Below are 18,046 nucleotides of genomic sequence, written 5' to 3' on the forward strand. Positions count from 1 at the left end.
AAACCATTGCTAACACTTCATGCTATACCTGAATTAACATTACAGGTGAAATGAAACAATCTATATATGAGATTTAAAAAAAAAAAAAAAAGGACAGCCTAGCCACCTAGGGAATCATTGAGACTCGTTTTCTTGGTCAGGCCTGAAAAATCTTATGTCTTTGTAGTGAAGTGCCTTCTAATCCCTTCTTAAAATATTTCTACTTATTCTTGTTTGTCTCACAGTCATTTGATGTTTATTGTCCAGAGTCTCAAATGCTTTTTTGCACAGCTACTGTTCTGGCAGATGTTTCAACAAATGTTTCAAAGACCAAATAAAATAAAATAAAATAAAATAAAATAAAATAAATAAAATTACACTGATTGACACAAACTGAAAGTCAGTTCTCTACAGATGAAACCTCATCTTCAAGGAGAATCAACAGCAGGGGTGAGGGTCTGGACAATTTTTATGATTTCATCTGCAGCTTTACCTGTGCGAAGTACAAAGGTTGGGAATAAAAAGTTCCCATTTTCCTTTGCAAAAAATTGATTGTTCTTTAGCCATGGTAACAAGTAGCCACCAGAATGGTTTTAAATTCATTCAATCAATAAAAGTGCCTCAATGAACAAGCTTTAGAAGGTAGCCAATCAATGACAGTCCTTGTTTCTGAAGTAGCCAATTAGGAACTAATCCATTCCAATAAACACATCCCTGAGGGCCAACCAAACAGCAGCAGCAACACCCAGGTAACTATACTTCTACAGATGAGATCAATCCACTTATGCTTTTGAACGTCTGCCAATTCCTGAAGTCATGCTTCCTTAAAGCCCTACAAAAGATCAATAGATTGCTCTGCTTGTGCCTGGTGCAAGTATAGTGAGTAAAAAGGTAACTTTGTCTCTTTATTTCAGAGACTATGTGACCATCTCATTATACTTTGATACCCTTTACGCTTCTCTTTCAATAAATCCAAAAATCTTTGGATGCTTTTTGCTTCAACACATTTCCTTATTTAGTATAAAACAACAATTTAGATTACCTTTGTTATGCTGAACTAATATAGACATTTACCTTTAAAATTAAAAGGTAATATGGTGCTAATATTTATTTTTTAAAATAGCTAAAAATTTTAAATTATAGAATCATTCAGGCCAGTATTTTTGGGGTGAATATTCTGGGGTCACAGTCAACTAAGATTTTATTCTGGCAAATTTCCTGAGTAATGGTTTTTATGCTTTTCAATTAAGTCCTTTCAAATAGCTATGTTATAAGATTTTGTTGTAGATGATGTGAAAATTCCTCTAATCATGTCTGCAATCTCAGCAGGATTCAGAGCGTAGGCACCAACATCCTAAGCAGAACATTTGAGAAACGATGGCTCAGCTTCTCTGGTTCTACCTTCATCTTCGTCAGGCTTGACAAGACTGAGAAGAGCTCCCTTTCCCAATGCCTTGTTATACAGGGATCCAGCACGCTGTGCTTCCAGAAAGGCATACAGTCATTTCAGCCTCTGTGCATTACTGGCCTGCACCCCAAGCTTACCTATCTAAAGAATTAATCATAAATATGGATTTAGAAAAGTGTCTCAAGTTTACAACCCTACAACCTAAGCTCCAATAACAAAATCACACTAGTACATCACAAAAATGCTATCACAGAGCTTTTAAAAAGGAATTTCAAAAATTCATCTGCTTCAACTTCCTACCTTAAGGTAACCATATTAATCAACTACCAAAGTTAAAGTAGATGTTTTTACACCTAGATTAAAAAAAAATATTCTAGGAACCACACATCTTCCCCTGACATCTCCTTTGTCATTCTCTTCACATTTCTCCCTCAGCCCAAGCTGAAAGACAGAAACCAATTAAGAGACAGAGGCAGAACAGTGGCATGGAAAGAATAAAGAGATCCTTACTTTCTAGTTAGAATCCTGCAGATTCAATTCCTGAGGAGCAAGAAGAGAATGTGAACAAGATCAGACAACCTGTTAAAACTCCTGGTTGCTTAGCTCTTTCCTTTGAGATGCCATCTGGGAATAGGATTTAGTTAAAGGGTATCAATAAGAAAGACATAACCACACCATTTAATAAGGGACTACTGTGTGCCAAGTACTTAACTATTATAACTACTGTGCAAAAAGGAAGCATTATCCTCATTTTACATGCAAGGACAATAAGACTCCAAGGAATTAAATAATTTGCCCAAGGCTAAGCTAATTAACTTGCTCAGCTACTGGGTGGTTACCCTGGAATTCCAATTATGGTCATGTTGTCACCAGAGGGCTATATTCCTCCTTATCTAGAGTGACTCCAAGGAATGGAGTGGGGTATCAGAATCACGGTAGAACTCAATGCTTGTTCCATAGGTTCTGATTCCCTTACTGTCACCCTCTGAGACTTACCGTCCTAGTAATCCACAGCTACTGTTGATGATGATATTAAAATAATAAGGCAATCATGAGGACAATAATCGCATCTTACATGCATTATCTCATTTCATCCTTATAACAACACACAAGGTAGGTCTATTCTTAGCCTCTTTTTATAGATGAGAAAACGCAATCCCTAAGAGGTGACTTGGCCTAAGGTGACTCAGGTAATGAGTGGTGGAAGCCAGAGCCCAAGCCCCTTACAAACCATCTCACACTGCATCAGAGGAATGCATCAGATCTCTCAAGTCTGGTGGGAGTGGGAAAGGAGTTGAAAATTGCCGTTTTATAGAATAAACTATTTTAGTCTGCTCTTCAAGCTCCTTCATGATCTTGCCACAACCTATAATTTTTAACCTGATTTTCAATCACTTTCCTTTTTATTAAAAAATTTTTTTGAGATGGGGTCTTGCTATGTTGCCCAAGCTGGTCTCAAACTCTTGGGCTCAAGCAATCCTGCCATCTCAGCCTCCCTAGTAGCTGGGATTATAGGCACATGCCACTTGGCCTGCTCTTATTACTCCCTTTCATAAGCCTTATGTTCCAGGAAATTTCTTGTTATTTTCCATAAAGAGCCTGAATTTTCTCATTTACCTAATGTGACTCCTTTTTTCTGAAATGGCATTTTCTATGGATTCCACAAGGCAAAATTTTATCCACTATAAAACTTCCCTCCCCACATAGAAAAAACTCTCCCACTGTTGAACTTCCATAGCACTTTGTTCTCCTCTCAGACCACTCATGACATATTTATATCCTTGACTGGATTCCTACTTGACTTCAGTAGGCATAGATTCTTTGTAGATTCTACGGAACAAATATCCTTCTGAGGCAAAATGCCTGGCTGGAAGAAATGTGAAGATCTAATGAAACCAGAGACAAAAGACAAGCTATAAACCTTTAGAAGTTGCCACTCTAAAAACTATGACCCTCACTAAGAGCAAAACATAGTGTCAAACTTATTCTTGTAAAACATAGTGCTTAGGAGTGTAGACTCTGGAACCAGACTCCATCTTGCTGTGTGCACCTGGACAAGTCACTTAAATTCTATGTCAATTGCCTCATCTGTAAATAGGAAATAATGCTAGAACTTACCTTACTGGGCTATTGTGAGAACTTAATCAGTTTATATGTGTAAAGTGCCTAAAATAGTGCATGGATCATAATAAATACTATATAAATATTTGCTATTATTATTTTTGAAACTCTTATATAGATTGGGAAAGTGGCTCAGATCACTAAACTTGATCAGTTTTATAATTGTTGATATTGATTTGTGTTTCTCAGCAGCTAAAACATATATTCTGATCCCTCCTCCAAAAAGAATCTGTTAAAAGTACTTTCAAAAAATGAAAGTCAGATATATGCACAAAGTTTAATTGATTCTGAAATTACAGAGGAAGAAGACTATGTTGCTATAAGGAAGTAAGTCTAAGCCTCTTTTCTAGGTATTTCATGCATTTAAGTCTAATCTTCTACAACTAAGAGAAGAATCTTAAGGGCAGGGACAATATCTTCTATATCTTTTGTACAGTGACTAGCACAACCAAACTTTCACAATGAATTTCTCATGGAATTTGGTGTTGCTAAAATTTTAGTAGAGGTCTTAATAATCTAATTTTCTGTAACAAACAATCAGTGCCTAAAATAGGGGATTAAAAATTTTGTTTAGAAATGGTTTTAATGCATTGTTTACCAATTATATTAAAAACTGTGTTGGAATTAAATAGGCCAGGGCTATTGAATTCAATTGAATTCAAGGCCTAGAAAAGTCTCATTTTTCTTTTCCTATTGGAGTATTTTATAGCAGAAAAAATATTAATATACTTCATATGTACCTATAATCATCATAATAAAAAGGAAAATGGTAATAGTAAAACAAAAGGGTTTTTTGTTTTTGTTTTTAGTCAAATGACTGAAATAAATAGTAGACTATAAGGATAATGAGACTTAAATGGTAACAGACTTATTCACATTTGAGATCATTCATCTAATTATATTCTCTTTTTTCTCCTCTTTCAGTTTGTCTAGGGGCAATCTTTTTTTGCCTCTTGTGGGATATACCATCCAACAAGATGACATGTTTATGTTTTTGTTTCTTTCACAGACAAAGGATGAATATTCAGGATTTCTAACACAAAGGGGGACTAGTAGAGGCCTTAAACTAAACAGGGAAATGAACCAAGATGTACTGCGGTTCCTTCTTTGCTCAGAAGATTGTCAGTATGCTTGATTGATAGTCTTCTTTGTACCTAATTGCAAGACACATAAGTACCCCAAACAATGTAATTTGTGACATATAAGATTTTTCAATTTTAAAAAGTTTCAAAAAATGAAGTTAGTGTACATCAAGGGAAAAATAAGAAATTAACTCAATCATTCCAAATCCCCAAAACTCAAGTTAACTTTTTACTTTTCACTTAAGAAATACCTAGTGAGCTACAAGACCAAAATTAGAGAGCTGGTATGCTGTGAAAAAATTCCTATGTTAGCCTCTGAAAGTTAAAACCTTAATTTTAAAAACTTATTATAGAAAAATTTAAACATAAACAAAAGTAGACAGAATAGTATAAATTAATCCCACCCACTCTCATGTACCATCACTCAGCTTCATCTATTATCAACTCATGGCCAATTTTACCCCTACCCTTTTGTTTCCCTAGATGTCAAGTAATTTCATCTCTAAACATTTCAGTAAAACCTTATAATTTTAACAGATCATTGTTAAAATTTGTAGGGTTTTGCATTTTATTTTTCATTGCCTTTTATTTTGAATACCTATGTCACTGAAAGAAAGGAAATTGGTGTTTATTGAAAGCAAACAGAATAAAATTTAGATTTTTGTTTTAGTTCTTCTGGGATTTCTGGCATCTAAAGGCAGTTATAAAATTTTTTCCTCTTTCCATTGGAAGAGGAGATGGAGCTAGCAAGATACAGTTATTCAGTTTAACAAACTAACTGAGCACTGGGTGGGGACAGGGGTAGGTGCTGGAGATACAAAAATGAGTAAAACAAAGACCCTTTCTCTAAATGACACACAAATGTCAATACGATACAGGAAAAGCTAGGATAATGGTATTCACAGGGGACTTTGGGAAATAAGAGAATAAGGCCACTCAGACCAAATCAGATATTCAAGAATGGCTTCCAGGAAGAGATGACATCTGAGTAAATGCAAAAGTGCTGCAGATGATTATTACTATGTCATTATAATAAGTGCAAGTGTCCTTCAAACAGATTTCCTTTATTTAGTTGATTGGGGAATTGGGGGGAGACTCTTCAAAGAATATTAGTCTGGGAAGAAAGCAAAACACCAAGAATTCAAAAACAACGATTATATCAAGTCCTGTAGAGAATACCAAAAAGAAAAAGGCATGGTCTCAACCTTCAAGGAGGTAGGAATCTAGATAGGAAGAAATTAAACATGTATTAGAAAACCTTACTGTTTAACATTCATATCAAAATGTAGAGTTTAGGGATGAGAAGAGAAGTGTGGACTGAAAAAACGTGAGTAAGAGCTAGGACCAAGGCTTTGAATATAAATTTAGCCCAGATCCAAAAAGGAAGCCAATCAAGTAAAGTACATTAAAAGGTAAGTCGTAAGTGGTCAAAGATTCTTTGTCTTTAATAGTTATTTCTTCATTCTGTCCATCTTTGAATTGATGAAAGCAGGCTGGGGAAGGTCAAGATCTTTTAACTAAATCTCAAAGAGGTGTGTGTGTATATGCTTATGTGTATGTTTGTGTATGTTAATGTCAGAGCATGAGGATTTGATCTGAGAATTTACAATCTGATTCTAAGTATTCCATTGGAGTAATGTACAATGTCAGGCTGCAAATGCAAAGATCTACTCTGGCAGAGATCTGATTCTTGGGTATAAAATAAAAAGCAAAACCTATAAATATGAAAGTTGTAAAAGACACAAGAAAATTCAGCCAACACTGTAAGACAAAGAAAAAATATTTTCCAGTTGTCGTTCAGAGATCAATGGCACACCATGTATAGTTCAATGTTTAATAGCAACAACAATAGCCATCTGCTAACATCTACTATGTAGCAAACTTTATACAAGTAACTCAATTAATCCTCAAAACAGCCTATGAAGTAGATAATATAATCCTTTCCATTTTACAGAGGGAGTAACTGACACACAGAGAGACTAATAATTACTCTTAACTCCAGTTTTTCAACCTTCACTGGAGGGAATTTAGGTCAGAGGTTTAAAAAGGGCATGTAGGTATACTGTTAATATAGGTTGAAATCCAATTTTTTATAAACTCAGAAAAATTATTTATACCCTTCATTGACTTAAATGAAATGATGCATGATAGTATGTTGGCACAGGACCACAAACATAAACATCAAATCAATAAATGAGGCTGAGGTCGAGTTACAAATAGGAACATGCTCTAGAAATGGTGTGTTTATCAGCAGTCCAAAGACTAGTCTCTGAATATTTCCCATGGGATTGAAGACTGCATCTTTTTCATAACACACAGAGAACAGCATCAAACATAAATGATAATGAATGACCATATTATACACAGCAATAAAAGTAGCCAGTAGTAAAAGGGTATTTGATATAACTTTTGGCACTCCTGAACAGTAGAAAAATATTATTCTCGAAGTAGTTAGTTGCTTTTTCTTTCAAGCTCTGAAAGCACTTTATACAGAGCTATACCCAGCATTTATATTATATTGCATTATAATTATTTGTTCATGTAGTAGTCTTCCCTCCAGACTATGAGTCCTTGAGTATAGATAGGTTCTGAATGTATTCTTCCTGGGACTTAAAAACCATCCCTGTGTCTAGTAGAATAAAAGTTTAGTGAACAAATAAATGAATGATTTTTTTTTTTTTTTTAATAGACAGAGTCTCACTCTACCACCCAGGCTGGAGTGCAACTACTGGGTTCAAGGGATTCTCCCGCCTCAGCCTTCCAAGTAGCTAGGACTACAGGAATGTACCACTGTGCCTGGCTAATTAAAAAAAAATTTTTTCACTGTGTTGCCCAGGCTGATCTTGAACTCCTGGCCTCAAGGGATCCTTCTGCCTCAGCCTCCCAAGTAGCTGGGATTATAGGTGTGAGCCACCATGACTGGCATGAATAAATGATTTGATAGGTGACTTCTAATAAAATCTAAGGCACTATAAAACACATAAGGGTTTTGTTATTTGAAGAATAGATTCTAATTTCCTTTACCTGGCATTTAAGCTTTTTCTACACCAGCCCTGATCTACCTTCTCAGCCTTATCTTATCTACTCCCTCCTCTTAGTTAGACCCTGTATATAGACTACTTTCTCTGGCATAGCTGTTTTCTCGCCTCTATGTTTTAACTCAATAATCTCCAAAAGTTTTAGATTATGCAGCTCCCTCAGTATAAAATATTTAAGCATACTTAATACTGTGCTTATGTTTATTACTAAGAAAACATAAAAACAGAAGAAAATAAACGTTTTAAACAAATGAAGTTTTAATCTTTTCTTCCTACATACAATGCATTGTTTTGCACATACTCTAACTTTGAAAATCACTGATTTACATCAATACAACAAGTCTCATAGAATTTTGTGAGAATGAAGTGAATCAATACATGTAAAGCACTTAGGCAGTGGACTGGCATACAGGAAACACTATAAATGCCAGCTAATTTCATTACCATCATTATCATCAATGCAATTATTTTAATAGAACAATGTCCATATACCTGTCCTCTAGCCTCATTCCCATATGCAAAACTCCTCAAAGCCAAATTCAAATGCTATCTCTTCAAAGAATTATTTGACTCCATCTCTTAAGGGATTAGGGTTTCTCACTGTAGAAAGTACCAAATTTACAGAGTTTAGCAAGAAGCTATGCCCAAGAAGACAAAATAAAGCAGGAACAGTTGGAAAAAATTAAAGATGGGCTTATGAAAAATGATGCAGTGTAAAAAGATGTGATTATTAACCCCAAGAAAAAACACATAAAAAAGAGTAAATATAGTAAATTATCTGACTCTATAATAAACAATGTTTACAAAGGCCTAATAATACAAACACTGATGACTAACATAACAAAAAATTGTGATATAACTAACTATATGGGAAGTTATATAGCAGCCCCCAAATCCTCAACTTTTATTAGCAAAAGTCTAAAGGAGATTAATCATAAACTAGAAATTTAGACACATTACTTTAAAAGTTATAAATAAATACCAGAACAAATAGCTAATATTTCTTTTTTTTTTTTTTTTTGAGACAGAGTCTTGCTTTGTTGCCCGGGCTAGAGTGAGTGCCATGGCGTCAGCCTAGCTCACAGCAACCTCAAACTCCTGGGCTCAAGCGATCCTACTGCCTCAGCCTCCCGAGTAGCTGGGACTACAGGCATGCGCCACCATGCCCGGCTAATTTTTTTCTATATATATTTTAGTTGTCCAGCTAATTTCTTTCTATTTTTAGTAGAGACGGAGTCTTGCTCTTGCTCAGGCTGGTCTCGAACTCCTGACCTTGAGCGATCCACCCGCCTCGGCCTCCCAGAGTGCTAGGATTACAGGCGTGAGCCACCGCGCCCAGCCCTAAAATATTTCAAAGTGATTATTATCTCTGAGGAATGGGATCGAAAAGGTAGAACCTTTTAGTCTCTCCAAAAACCTCAGTAACACAACAAAGAAAACACTTAGAAAGGCATGGAAATCTCCTAGAAAGAAGAGGAAAAAAGAGAATAAGAAATGTAATGCAAGAGTTCTAGGAATCAAATAATAAGATTCCAGAAAGAAAGAAGAGAGAAAAATCATCAAAGAAATAATCTAAGAAATTTCCCTACAGCTGAAGAACATGAGTTTTTAGGTCGAAAGGGTCAAACAGACAAAACCCACCCATACCAGGGTACATCAGCATGAAATTTAAGAACTACCAAGGTACACCAAGATGAAATTTTAAGAACAATAAGTAAAAAAAACAAGATTTTGCAAGCTTCCAGGAGATAAAAGGAGTTACGCACAATGGGATCAGGAGCAAGAATGGTGCCTGCTTTCAATAGTAATAGAAAATGAAGCAATTCCTTCAAAATTGTAAAAGAAACAGAATTCTATATCAAATCAACCTATGATAGGGTGGAATAAAGTATTTTATAACATGCAAAGGCTCAAAAATTCACTACTATGCCCTCTTTTTTCTCAGGAATCTATTGGAAGATGTGTTAGCACAAAACAAGAAAACCAAATGAGGAAAGACATGGAATCTAGGAAACAGGAAATCTGAAGGTTCTTTATACCAGATCATATTAGAAGTAGTCCTGAGCTTATGGGTTTTAAGAAGATCTAATCAATATGAGGGTATTCAGTTGATTTTTGAAGTGGCAAAATATGGTATGTGTTTTTAGATTTACGTAATTATACTTTTATAGCAGCTTGAGGCATAAAAGAGATTTCAAGAAGTTTTAACTCTTACCTGTAACACAGCAGCAAATAAGTATACCACTATGAAGATTATAGTTAAAGAAGTATGACCACTTTTCATCAAATGAATAGTGTAGAGGAAAATTAAATGTCCAGGAATCACTAAAAGCAGTAGCACTTGGGCAGACTTATTATTTACTCCTGTAATATAAAATATAAAAGTCATTAAAACAAAATCATATTTTGGTTATCAAATAGGTCACAGTTATTAAAATTTGAGGATTACTTTGTAGTTACACTTCATACTATTTTCATAAAATTCAATTGCTAAACATAAATTTCAACTAGTTACATTTCTTTGAAATTCCCATATTATGTGTTAAATGAAAGGTGGCTGATAAAAATTTGTTATGAAGAACATTGGCCAGACTTTACTATCTATCATAAAAACAGAGGGAAGACAAAAGAGAAAACATAAAGTTCTTAAAGTATTAGAATGTTTTAATTTTATTTATTCCTTTAGAGTTCTACCACTAGTATTACAAGTGTAGGCATTTTTGATCTTCATTCAAAAGTCACTAATCACATTTATTTTCATCAGGAAAAGAAATAATACGAATTGTGAGGTTTAACATTGTGGTCTTTCTCCTAATCGCATGCCTTAGTTTTTCCATAATCACATAAGTAATGCACTGGTCCTTATAACTGAGGTTACCCTTCTCATTCTGTCTGTTTGAGATCAAATCCCTACATTTAGAAAGGCCAAAATAATTAATATAGGAAAGACAATACACCTGTCTCCCTAAATCACCTAGCAATGCTTTTTTTCTGTGTATAAGGTTCCTCTTTCATGACTAAATAACAAGATATCCCAGAAAGAGGCATAAAAAAGAAAAATTATACAAAGATACTCAGCAACTGCAGAATTGATACAAATGACTATTTGTTCACTGAGATTAGCTCTCAGAAATAGAAAAGTGGTGTAATGCAAACAAAATACGTATTCAATAAATGTTGCCTGCCATCTCAGCAATAATTCCTGATATAAAACACGCAAAAATCCACAAGCACGTACCTGGACCAAAAAAAGTTCTAAATGGGTAATAACAACCTTTGGGTTCATCAGGCAATTCTCCTGGAATGCTATGTAAATGGAGGTAGGTAGAAATCCTACTAGCCTGAATGGCCACCAAATTACCACCAATACCTGAAACATAAAAGAAATCAAAGTAGTTACCCTCATATATTAAACAACTTGCATAAATTCAACCAAAAGCAAGCCTCTTTATGTAACATTCTAGGCCAATAAAACAAAATAAAGAGTTCTTCTGAAATGTTAATTTATTTACTATTGAGAGAGATAATCCAAAGGCATAAAATCATTGTTATATAAGATTCATTCATTATTTTTTCAAACCTGTCTGGTATAAAAGCAGACCAGAGCAGGTAATTTTTAAAATCATTATCACAACCAAGATGTAAAATTAGGTACCAAGATGTTTCATGTTTATCACCTTAAGGAGAGGGAAAATAGGGTAGATTTATTCAAATGGGCAAGGCATGATACTTTTCTTCTCAGCTTACTAAAGAAATTGATATAGGCACTGAAAAAAAAAATACTGCAGAAAGTTACCTTTTTACCTAGATTATCCTCTCATATACTTTGAGGCAGAAGAGTTGATGCTAAGATGTCAAATTAATTCCAAAGGGTGGTAAGCCTTGCCAAAGTGAGACAGGACATTCAAATTGTTTCTTCTTTTGCAGAGTACAGGAGGAAGAGGTAGTAGCCATAAAGCAAGTAGGAAGAAAACTGAAAATTTCAAATTCTTAAATGCTGAGTATAGGATTGCCTAAGATTAAGGATACAGCAAGAGAATCCCAAACGCCATCCTATGCCTTGCACTAAGTAAGAAGCATCAGCAACTTGCCATTGGAAGAAGAGTAAGAGCACAGATAGTCAAGCCTTCCATGCTGCAGGCAGGCAGCACTTCAGGCTTCACACTAAGCACAGAGTAGCAGGAGCTCGCCGACAAAGAAATCTCAAGTTAGTGGTGCACTAAAGGTAACTATAATATCCACAGAAAACAAACCCAGTTCAACTACTGTCTAGATAGACTCAATCCTCCATACTAATGACCTAGCAGAAGAAGAGGACCCCCCATTCCTAGGCATAAATAATATTTATCTTAATCTCCAATGGTCTTTTATATAAAATGTCCAGCATTTGATTTTAAAATTATAATACAGTAAAAAGCAATAAAGAAAATGAAACACTGAAGGAGTTAAGAAGTCAGCAGAACCAGACCCAGAGATGAGTCAGGTGTTGAAACTATCTGACAAGGGCTTTAAAATAACTATGATTAATACGTTAAAGGATCTAGTGGAAAAGGTACACAGTATGTATTAAAAGATAGAGACATGAATAAGTGAAAAGTAAAAAATATGGAAAAAGATATACCATGCAAACACTAACGAAAAGAAAGGTAGAGTGGCTATATCTGTACCAGAAAAAATTAAGGCATTATAGCAGAGAGGATTACCAGGGATAAAGGTAGACATTGAATAAGACTTAAGAAGGTCGATTTATGAAAAAGACATAACAATCCTAAATGTAGACACACTTAAAAATAGATCTTCAAAAATACGTAGAGCAAAAACTGATAAATCTAAAAGGAAAAGTAGAAAAGTTGTTTTTATACTTAGAGATTTACCACTTTCTCTCATTAATTGACAGAGTACATACAGTAAGTTCTCACTTAACATCTACAATAGGTTCTTGAAAACTGTGCCTTTAAGTGAAAATGACATATAGCAGATCCTAGAGTAACATCATTTCCTTCATTGTTGTTTCATTATAATATTGATAAGAAAAAAAATTGGTTTTGTTATACATCGTACCACTTAAAGTCACAGTTTCCAAGAACCTATCAACAACATTATGTGATAACTTACTGTATTTTAAAAATCAAGAATTATATAGAAGACTTTAATAATACTATCAGCCAAGTTGATCTAAATGATATTTATAGAACACACCACCCAATAACAGAAAAATATACTTTATGTATGTACACATGGACCATTAATGAAGATAGACCATATTATGGGCCATAAAACAGGTTCAATAAATTTGAAACAATTGGAACATGGTCTCTGCCCATAATAGAAAAGATAGATACCTGGAGATTCCTATAAATGTTTGGGAAGTAAACAATTCACTTCTAAATAACCCACAGATCAAAGAAAAAAAATCACAAGAAAATTTGGAAAAGAGTCAAATGTAATGCAAATGAAAACACAACATATTGATATATGTGGGAATTACACAAAGCAAACTTAGAAATTCACAACATTAAATACTAGAAAAGACAAAAGGTTTCATATCCATGATCTCAGGTTTACATCTTAAGAGCTTAGGAAAAAAAAAAGAAAAAAATTAAACTAAAAGAAATCATAAAGAGGGAGTAAGTGTAAGAACACAAATCAATGAAATAGAAAACAAAAACACAGAGAAAATAAATGAAGCCAAAAGCTGGTTCTTTGATTAGATCAAGACAAAAAGAGAGAAGATATGAATTCCAATATCAAAAATGAAAGAGAAGTCATTACTACAGACAGTATAAGCATTATAAGGATAATATAGGAATATCATAGGCGACTTAAAAATACTAAACAATTAGCAATTCAAATCCAGCAAAATGTTAAATGTATAATATATCACAACCAAATTGGATTTATTCTAGGAATGCAAGAATGATTTAATAGTTGGAAATAAGTTAATGCAATTCAGCACATTAACAAATGAATGGAGGAAAAAATAATATGATTGTATGAATAAATGCAGAACAATTTATAAAACTCAAAATTTATGACTACAAACTCTTAGCAAACCAAGAATCAAGGAGGACTTCTTTAACCTGTTAACCCTCCATACACATACACACATTTATGAAACCTGAAATAAGACAAAGGAGTTAATACAGATCAATAAATAGGGCTAAGATAATTGGTTATTATGCCAAAAAAATCCATGAAATTTGATCCTTACTCTCATCCCATGAACAAAAATAAATTCCAAGTGAAGTGAAGACAATGTGAAAGGCAAAATTATTTAGCTTATAGATGATGATATAGAATGGATGGGAAGGATTTTTTTTAATAAAATAGAAAAACTACAAATCTTAGAGGAAAAGATTGATAAATTTGACTACACTATAATTAAAACTTGCTCATCAAAAGGCACTGTAGAGAAAGTAAAAAGACAAGCTGCAGAGTGGGAGAAGATTTTTGTAACACATACAACTGTTAAAGGCCTACCATCCAGAGTATATAAAGAACTCCCACAAATTACACAGAAAAAAGGACAAAATACTTGAATAGATAGTTCAAAAAAGATGTTAATCCAAATTGCTAATAAACACATGAAAAGCCTCATTGGTAATCACAGAAATGCAAATATAAGCACAATAAATATCATTTCATACCCGAGTGGCAAAAATTTTGAGTTTTCATTATTTCACATCTTTACAACCTGTTTGTAAAGATGTGGAGTAATGAAAACTCTTACACAAAACTAGCAAGAGTGTAAATTGTTATAATCCCTTTGGAAAACGCTTTGGCATTTTGTTGTTGATATGCACATCCTACAATATATTAATTGCAATTCCACTCTTAGATAAAAACTCAAAGAAAAGCCTACATATGTGTACCAGTTGAAACAATGGGCTCGAAGTACAAAATCAAAAGAACTGGACATTTTAAAATAAATTCATGCAAGACTCCATGTGAATCACACTGAATACACTGGCGAGGGAAATTTTTGAGCAAGGAGAATTAGAGAACAATGCCAACAGGATGTCTGAACCAGGTGTTGAGAGTCCAAAGCTTTGATGACCTCAGGGAGAATCAAAGGCAACAATCCTCTAGCCAGGACTATTACTCATTGTCGATCCAAGTTACCTAGAAGCAAGATAGATTTTCCTCATAAAAACAACTGAGGTGAGACTACCTTGTTTTTTGGTGGGGAGGGGAGGTTGTAATAAGATTATCTACTGTTGCTAGATTATTAACTCTTTGATTGAAAATTTAGGATATGATTTTTGGGAACCAGCAATAGGTAGTTTGCTATGGGGAAATTCAGTCCTAGCAGTCTCCACCTGCGTGGTTTATCTGGCGTATACTTAAGTATTATACTCAGAAATAGAGGTTAAGTGATTTTCAGCCTACATTACCTATATATTACCTATATATTGCCTGATACCTAGTGAAGTTTCAGCATTCACTGACATCTAATAATGCTAATTTGTTATTGTAGAAATAAGAATTTAGTATTTTTTAATCACAGGAAAGAATAGAAGCACAGAAACAGGAAAGGCATGAACTCCCCCTCTTTTTAAGCTGAGAAGTTGATCTCTTTTTTGTGCCAATGGACCAAAAATAAAGCAACTTAAACATCATATTTTTAAAACTAAAATTATAATGACTCGATCTTAAACTAAATGTAGCTTCATGATTTCCTCATCACATCTCATTTAGTAATTAAAAAATTCACTAAAGCAAATGCTTAAGATAATTTAAGATGCAGTTCATCATAAAAAAAAATGCTCAAAAAAATGCATCCAGGGAGTTCTGGAAATTTTATTTCTAAAGGAAAATAAATTTCTTTAAAAATGTTTAAAAGTCACATGAACTAGATAGAATAATGAAGGTACATAAGTGCAGAGCTCTGTTTTCTGTACAGTTCGGACTGTGGCTCACACCATGTGGCTTTGAAAATCACCTCAGCCACTCACTATGACTTCACTCACATTTAACCTCTTAGAGCTTCCGTTTTCTAATCTGGAAATAAGGATAATTTAATATCTACCTCATAAGGATATTGAGAGAATTAAATTAAATAGTGACACATGGAGACCAGCAAGATGCCTGACTAGAGGCACCTGGCATGCACCTCTTCTTCAGAGAGCAAACAGGATATCCATCAAATGCCCATTTAGACTACATCACTGGAGAAAGAATGCTTGAAGATAACAGAGAGGTGATGGAAGACATCAAGGCTGAAGGTAGAAGCTGGTAGATGGCTTGACTGGGGCCACTGAGAGCCTTGAGCAGTCTCCAGACCTGGACCCAGGGAAGGGGTAAGCAAGAGAACTTTGGGGCTCCACACTCCCACCTTGGATCTTTACAGTTTTAGCTACAGAGGAGCTCCTTGACCACCACAGGCCTCCAGAGTCGTGTGGGGAGCTGCTGGGAGACCATGCAAAGGCACTGCTCAAGCTCACATGGTATTCCACAAGCTTCCACACCCTGGAGCACCTGCACCCAGAGCCAAGGAGGGAGCCCTTCCCCCAGTGCTCTAAGCCCTGCACTGAGATCTCTGTTGCCCAGATGCTGGGCCAGGGAGAGAGACAGAAACCTGGGTGATTTCCTGTGCCCCAATGTCAAGTTTATAGCACCAAATGCCTACATCAAAGATGGAAAGATCACAAATTAACAACCTAATGCAACACCTCAAGAAACTAGAAAAACAAGAACAAACCAAACCCAAGTTAGCAAAGGCAAGAAATAACAAAGATCAGAGCAGAACTAAATAAAATGGAAACAAACAAAATACAAAGGATCAATGAAAAGGAAATCGGTTCTTTGAAAAGATAAACAAAATCGATAGACCACTAGCTAGGTTAACCAAGAAAAGAAGAGAGAGGATTCAAATAAGCTCAAGGAGAACTGAGAAGGGAGATACAATTGATACCACAGAAATACAAAAGATCACCCAAGACTACTATGAACATCTCCATGCACACAGACTAGAAAATCCTGAGGAGATGGATAAATTCCAGAAAACGTACAACCCTCCAAGCTTGAATCAGGAAGAAATAGAAATCCCGAACAGACCATTAGTGAGTACCAAGATTGAGTCAGTAATAAAAATCTCCCAATAAAAAAAGCCCAGGACCAGACAGATTTACAGCTAAATTTTACCAGATGTACAAAGAAGAACTGGTACCAATCCTACTGAAACTGTTCCAAAGATTGAGAAAGAAGGAATCCTCTCTCATTCTATGAAGCCAGTATCACCCTGAAACCACAACCAGAAAAGGATGCAACAAACAAACAAAACTGCAGACCAATATCTCTGATGTACAAGATGCAAAAATCCTCAAGAAAATACTAGCAAACCAAATCCAACACCACATCAAAAAGATAATTCACAAAAGGGAGCTGATCTAATAGCTCGAGGAAATAGGGCTGCAAATACAACTGCCAAATACAAATTCTAATCTAGTTGGAGCCTTAGTCCCTTCTAATCCCACTCTCCCTATTACAACTTATTCCACCTCAGCAATATCTGACAGGTCGACTCAAGGATACCACTTGAGCCCCTCCGGATGGTTAGTTAAACGATACCTCTATCTATTACCAGCTAAAAAAGGCAAAAACTTGGTAGAAGCCACCCATAATGCTACCCACTTCAGCCCAAAGACATTTAGACATCTCCTGGAACAACATACTATTAAGCAAGTCAACTCACTTTGTACTATCTGCTAAACCAATAATCCTCAAAGGGCTTTGAGGGCAAACCTTGCCTCTCTGGCCCAACAATAAGGGACCCACCCCAGTGAGGACTGGCAGTTAGATTTCACCCAAATGCCTCCCTATAGGATTCAAGTACTTATTAGTATTTGTCGACACTTTCACTTGTTGGGCCGAAGCTTTCCCTTGCAGGACTAAAAAGGCCACTGAAGTTTTCTGAAGACTTCTGGAGGATATCATACCTCGTTTTGGCCTTCCCCAGTCCTTACAGAGTGACAACGGTCCTGCCTTTGCTTCACAGGTAGTACAGGGAGTCTCTAGGTCCCTGCAGATCTCTTACTATCTGCACTGTGCTTGGAGGCCTCAGTCATCAGGCCAGGTGGAGCAAGTTAACCAGAGCCTCAAGCTCACCCTCTCCAAAATGGCCCAGGAGACTGAACTCAGGTGGTTACAACTTTTCCCAAGTGCTCTTTTCCATTTACGCATTGCAGCTAAATACCCCTTTTCTTTGAGTGCTTTTGAAATGCTGTATGGCTGACCTTTTTCTCTGATCATTTCGCATTTTGATTTTCAGGAAATGGCCGGACACCAACACCCCCTTCAAATAGCTCAGTTCTTGCAGACATTACAAGAACACAAGCTACTGCCTAGAGACCCTTCTTCCCCTAGTCCTCTTTGTCAGTTGGGGGACTTAGTGCTCATCAAACAGTGAAAGGATGGGT

The 18,046-nt window shown here is 35.4% G+C and overlaps 1 protein-coding gene across 3 annotated transcripts in view; it reads right to left on the reverse strand.

Annotated features, from left to right (window-relative positions):
* Positions 1-18,046, reverse strand: part of SLC41A2 (solute carrier family 41 member 2) — a 114,091-nt gene that overhangs the window by 17,916 nt on the left and 78,129 nt on the right. For all 3 annotated transcript variants that reach the window (XM_069489777.1, XM_069489776.1, XM_069489778.1), the window contains exons 9-10: positions 10,867-10,998; positions 9,844-9,992 (exon numbers count right to left, since the gene is read on the reverse strand). In XM_069489777.1, the coding sequence (XP_069345878.1) occupies positions 9,844-9,992; positions 10,867-10,998 (281 nt within the window). The remainder of the gene's footprint in view (positions 1-9,843; positions 9,993-10,866; positions 10,999-18,046) is intronic.

The sequence above is a fragment of the Eulemur rufifrons genome, chromosome 16 (assembly GCF_041146395.1).
Source record: "Eulemur rufifrons isolate Redbay chromosome 16, OSU_ERuf_1, whole genome shotgun sequence".
NCBI lineage: Eukaryota > Metazoa > Chordata > Mammalia > Primates > Lemuridae > Eulemur > Eulemur rufifrons.